Source organism: Etheostoma cragini, chromosome 16, assembly GCF_013103735.1.
Source record: "Etheostoma cragini isolate CJK2018 chromosome 16, CSU_Ecrag_1.0, whole genome shotgun sequence".
Lineage (NCBI taxonomy): Eukaryota > Metazoa > Chordata > Actinopteri > Perciformes > Percidae > Etheostoma > Etheostoma cragini.
The window spans coordinates 20,459,551-20,465,792 of record NC_048422.1 but is presented as its reverse complement, the minus strand read 5'-3'; the positions used below and the strand labels follow the sequence as shown (position 1 = coordinate 20,465,792).

The window sequence follows — 6,242 nt, the reverse complement described above, 5'->3', positions numbered from 1 at the left end:
ATATATATATATATATATATATATATATATATATATATATATATATAAATATATTTTGAAAGAAATTACTGTTTCATGTTTTTTTATATTTGTGCAGTATTTATCAGTTTTATTCCTGAACACATTTTAAGCCAGGAAACATTTATTAATCCTATTTTACAGATGTGTTTTTTTATCCAAATCCAACTGGTATAACTATCAAATGTGTTCCCAGTAGTTGCCAGTTTCCTGTCTTAGCAACACATTTCTGTTGCTATGTCAAGTGATGTGAAGCTGTTGAGGTCAGTATGAGACTTATTTATTCAGTAGGCCTATACAGTTGGTGTCCAAAGGTGGCTCAAAATGACCCCTTGACTAGCCCGAGTTCAAAACTAAAGTTGCCAGAGCTTTTACGACTTCCGTTGAAATATAGATTATTCTCACAGCCTTGAAGGCCTCAACATATTTTAGCCAAAGCCCAATGTCTTTTGTGGGCTGAGTGTGGCGCTTTATCCCAACTCCTCATGACCTGTGACCCAGCAGGCTAAATGGCTAACTGAGCTTCGGTCATGCTCAAGGAGGCTGATGGCCACATGATCCATGACATTTTGTGAAAAGACCATTTTTTCATGCAGGACTCAACTACCTGTATCCTGCTGCTGTTGATATGGCCCATGGCGAAAACACTCAACGAACCAAATTGAGTTACTTCTAGTTCTATATATATATTTTGCACCTTTTAATCTTTGTTCAGCTTTGTTTTAGTTGTATGAGTATTGATTTATTTTGCAGTGTGTGAGTACATATGCAGCAAATTGCAAAGTGTGTGTTAAAGATAGGATATGATATTACTATGAAGCCATTGATGATGATTTTATAGTACTTGAGAGGGGAAGGACTAAAAAAAAGCTTTTGCTTCTTCCTATTGCTCTTTGGACGTGTTAAGGTAATATTGTGTTTTTGTTGGAAATAAAGCCTTCATTAATTAATTCATATCTAGCTCTGTAAATACTGCGCTTGGCTTTTCTCTTAATGGTCATTTTAATTCAGCAGTAACAAAACCCTTAAACATTGTCTGCTCCACTTAAAATACTCCTAATGACTTTCTCAACTCCTTTTTTAAATATTAGGCACATTGTTTGATCACTTTATTTATTTATTAATTACATTTCAGGTTTCTACTAAGCTCAACTTCTAGCCTACTACTACTACTAGGCTACTACTAGTACTAGCCTACAACTACTAGGCCTACTACTACTAGGCTACTAGCCTACTACTACCACTACTACTAATTATATTAATAATAATAAAAAAAACTGAGTAGACAAAACCATTGTAAAAACGAAAATGGTCTATTTTCACATTTTTTTACTAGGCTACACCATGTAACCAAAGTGCATGCAGCCCACTGGATGGATGGATGGATGGATGGATGGATAGATGGATAGATAGATAGATAGATTGATAGATAGATAGATAGATAGATAGATCGGCAGGCTCGATACTGTGCAAGCCCTATATTATATTTATTCTTAACGTAGCTAATTCAATCTTTCTTCGTTTAACCAGGAGTTCTCTTAGGCAACTTATATCCTATTTATTTTACAATATGGTAGCGAGAGCACACATTCAGATGTAAAATCGGCTAGAACCTAATTTACAATGTTGCCCAATAGCTCGATAAGCTAAGTGGCCCCGAGAGACATAAAGGGGAGAGTTCGGCTCCACTCATTCTTCACGGAACATGTTTTCGGTATGGCGTTTGAATGCTTATTATGACAGCAGTGTTTCCAAATGAAGTTCATGAATTATTCCAAGCCCTTCACAGGATGCGGCTACATATTAGCATTAGCCAACCCCCAACTCTTGGCAAATAGTAGGCCTATTCGCCAAATAAGCTAATATCGCTACCAGAGCAACACGCAGAGAAAAGACTGCTAAATAACTGTAGGCTAGGCCACGTCGAGTAAGTCACAGGAAATCCTACAGGACCGCCTAACACAGGTCTGTAGACACAGGAACAGGCGGCCTTTTCCAGATATATAGGCCTATAGACGGTATACGATAAAACACCATGACAGGGTCGCATGACAGTGTCGCAGGCTTTTAACACGACTGGTGCAGCCTATAGACTACTGAGACAGTAGGCCTAGGTTATTGAAACCTACAACTGACCACAGACACAAATACACCCCCAAAGAACTGTTATTGTGATAGTCCAGCAATTGGAAAGAATTAAATCTCGCGCTGCTACATTTGTAAACAAGTCTATATAGTAGGCTACAACTGACCCCCTTCCCTGCTGCTGCTGCTGTGTGTGTGTGTGTATGTGTGTGTGTGTGCGCGCGAGCGCGAGCGCCTGTCTGACTCGTTGCGTGTTACATCATCACGCAATAGCTGTCCTCCCGTGGCCTAGTGAACTGGCTCTAAGCGCTGCACCAATTTAGCCATCTACTACACACACACACGTTGCTTTGAATCAGGGGATGCAGACACGCGCAGTCGACGGGCGCACACATCCAGTCACGGAAGCAGAGGGGCTGTATAGGCTACAGTAGGCTACACAGGCTACATGCAGAGCTCGTGAAATATTAAAAACAAAGGGGTCTGACGTATTGCAGCTCTGCAGCTTCAGCACCTGTTTCGGACTGAAATGTGTTTTAGAAATGAATAGACCTATTAATAAGTATTATGTAATTCAATTACAGGTCTTTTTTTTAACTATATCTCATTCTGGTGTGGAATTATCTGCACATTTCTCTGTGCTTTTGCGTAAATATAACACCTCTATTTGGCTGTTTTGTCACCACAGTAGCCTACAAATGGCATGCTCTTATTGCGCCCTATGCAGGGCTTAATAGAGATGAGTAAACGCTAAAAATGGTGAGTGGATTTAGGTGGTTTTAACCTCCACTACATATCTGCCCGTGAGCCCTGTTGGCCCCGTGGCACACCAGAGCGAAGACTCCAAACATTTCATTTTCTCTGGGGGGGGGGGGGGGGGGGGGGGGGGGGGGGGGGGGGGGGGGGGGGGGGACTGAGTCAAATAAGAGCAGATAATGAAATATTACAAGAGGAGTGTTTTCTCAAGAGCTGACCAGCTGTCGACATCAGCACGGTGTAATCACCGACCTGCAGCAGGCCAAACACAGCCCTGTCTCAGCCCTCTGACACCTTCCTGGCCGCTCACCGTAATTACGAGGATGAGTGCGGGAGAGGTCAGATGGACACGCAGGCCTCGTGTGCGCATGTTCCAAAGTGTACAGCACTGACATTTGAGTATGCAACATCTGATCTAACTGTTTGATCACATACACAAATTCATAGGCTACATTCCTAGTTGTTAGTGGCTTACACACGGTTTCTGAAATGAAAACAAAAAACGTCCCAGTCCCCCACTCAAAGCCATACAGTTGTTATCCAGGCTGTATCAGCTGATTAATGAGCACAATCCAAGTGTATGAAGTCCCAAATACAATCGTACACACAAATTATTAAGCCTAAATTCCTCCTAAATATAGACCTTGCAGTATAAGTCCAGCAAGCTCAATGCTATTTAATGAAGATATTTCCAAACAAATTACCCTTTTTTGCAAAACGAAATTTATTCTTGATGAAAAACACACCGTGTTAAAAATATCACACTTCAATTACACAATACTTGCCAAAAATGTACAATGTTTTATTACTGAAATAAGCACACACACACACACACACACACACACTGCATATTAATATAAATGTATGACGTTGCTCTGTGTTTTTAATACAAAGTTCAAATCGAAACCGTGAAAAAAGTTTTGATTTGCCAAACTAATTAAAAAAAAGGAAACATTTATGTGTTTGACACAAATACATTATTGGCCTATTTTCAAAACATGTGATCATTTATAACCTGCCCACCTGCCTAAGTTGTTATCCTGAGACGCCCTAAACAGTGACTGAAACGACTTGCTTCATGGAAAATATAAGGAAAGTTTGTGGTCAAGAGTCTGATTCACACTGAAAAAAAGTAACATAAATATAGATTTTTAACAGCATGAATATAGGCACAAATAGTGTTTTTTATGTCCATCATTCAGCTGCGTGCTATCAAAAAAACATACAAAAATAATCCTACCTTCAAAGAGGGGCGTTTTTTTGTTTTTGTTGCAGTTTCTTTTTTTTTCTTTTTTTTTAGTGTCTTGAAAAGTTTGTTAAGACATTTAACAGTCGCTAGTGCCGCCGACAGCTCTGTTTGTAAAGTTTTCTACCGGGTGTAAAACAGCTCCGGGATGCACGGTCTGCGCCTGGCTGGCCGATGGAGGCCCCAAAGAGGACGGTAAGACCGGGATAACGGCGGGAGAAGTCCTGGAGGGGCTCAGTGACCCCCCGATAATACTCTCTATGGAGAAGGGAGACCGCTGCACCGGAGAGCTGGACTTCTGCAACGGGGCTGCAGCCTGCACGGTGGCCGAGCCCAGACTGGAGCCGAGCTGGGGATAAAACCTGCTCCTGGCTAAGTCCGTGCTGGTTGGCATCAAAGACGGTGCAGGGATAATGGTTCCCGTGTGTGCATGTGAATGCCTGGGCTGCTGCTGCTGCTGCTGCTGCTGAAACGCAAAAAGTGCAGAGTGTGTGTGGTAGGACTGGAGCTGGATGCCGTATCCTCCGCAGCCGTACGGTCCGTACCCATACGCAGCAGCTGCGGGGATAAAAGTGTTGTGTTCCCTCAGCAAGTCCTGCGCCTGCTGCCGCTTGAAGCGCTTCCTCCTCCTCAGAAAGCTCCCGTTGTCAAACATATCAGCCGACTCCGGGTCCAAGGTCCAGTAGTTGCCCTTCCCCGGGTTCCCGGGCTCCCTTGGTATCTTCACGAAGCAGTCGTTGAGAGACAAGTTGTGTCTGATGGAGTTCTGCCAGGCCGGGAACTTCTCCCTGTAGTACGGGAAGCGGCTGCTGATGAAGTCGCAGATCTCGCTGAGTGTCAGCCTCTTTTTGGGACTCTGCAGGATGGCCATGGTGATTAAGGCGATGTAGGAGTAAGGGGGCTTCACAAGGGTGTTCTTGCCCGCGGGTTTGTAGCTATCCCTTGAGGAGCCGGAGCTGTCCAGGCACGGAGGAGGAGAGCCGTCCAGGAGGATGCCGTCGTGCATCTGCGCCACCTCGTCCACGTAAGAGCGCGTCTGGTTGTCTCCATCCTCCCCTTCGCCGACCACGTCTATGTCGGTCTCCTCCGAGAGGATAGAGGCATCCGACATCTCTGAGCTCAGAGTCATGGCTCACACACGACTGTGCCCTCGGACGCCAGATGAGGAAACGATGAGATGCACAAGCAACCCTGCCCTCCCTCTTAAAAAGCTCATATGAGGAGGGGGAGAGGAGAGGAGCAAGTGTGGCCGTTGTTGAGAGATGCCCCCCTGTTTTCTCTCCCTATTTCCATATGTTTTTAAGGGTTTTATCGCTGACTAACGACCGGTCCCGTCGATGTCAGGCTGAGAAAATGTGCAGGGAAACCTGCAAAAGGGCTAAACCTGAATCACAGAGGGGGCGGATCTTCTCCTGTTATTTATACCGCCACCCTGATCACATGGGGAGGAAACGTCACCGAGGCAAACGAAATAAGAGAGAGAGAGAGAAAAATAAATAACACATGAAGGCTTTGAAATTTAACTGAGCAATAAAAAAAAAAAAGAAAAAAAAAAGTTTGATGTGGCCTAAATCTTTTTTAGTGGTCATTCCCGGTGGCCTAATAGTCCGCATTAATCTCAATCTGAAGTTTTAGTCCAACATTTTTATTATTCCTACGAAAAATAGCCAAGATGTTGGAAGGGGAACCAGATCTTTAGGGGAGTCTTATGGCATCCAGCAGTTATCGCGACAACCGGGATATTAAGGCTTAATTACCAGCGTGTACAAGGGAGCACATTCACATTTTAATGAGTAAGATAAAAAAAAAAAAAAACGTTTCAGATAACATATAACATTGTATAGCCATACAACATATAAATGTGGTATTTAATATGAATGCATTCTAAAATAGTGCCCGAGACTGCACTCAGTTTGCGTGATCCGGTAGTTATCTAGATTATCCGCGAGCCATTTGTAATGGAAAAGAGTCAGCTGTTAACTCGAATCAGTCACGGGTCACGCAGAGCATGCAAGCCCCAGATATAAGGCCTCTGCCGTGCGTCTGGACTGGATGGTTCTGCTGGGGTGTGTGTGTGTGTGTGTGTGTGTGTGTGTGTGTGTGTGTGTGTGTGTGTGTGTGTGTGTGTGTGGACATT

General features: G+C 43.6%; 1 protein-coding gene across 1 annotated transcript; it reads right to left on the bottom strand.

Moving 5' to 3' along the window:
• Positions 1-4,113: 4,113 nt before the first annotated feature.
• foxd1 (forkhead box D1) lies at positions 4,114-5,517 on the bottom strand. Its single transcript, XM_034895584.1, has one exon. The coding sequence runs from the start codon at positions 5,232-5,234 to the stop codon at positions 4,185-4,187; it is 1,050 nt and encodes a 349-aa protein (XP_034751475.1). The 5' UTR covers positions 5,235-5,517; the 3' UTR covers positions 4,114-4,184.
• Positions 5,518-6,242: the final 725 nt, after the last annotated feature.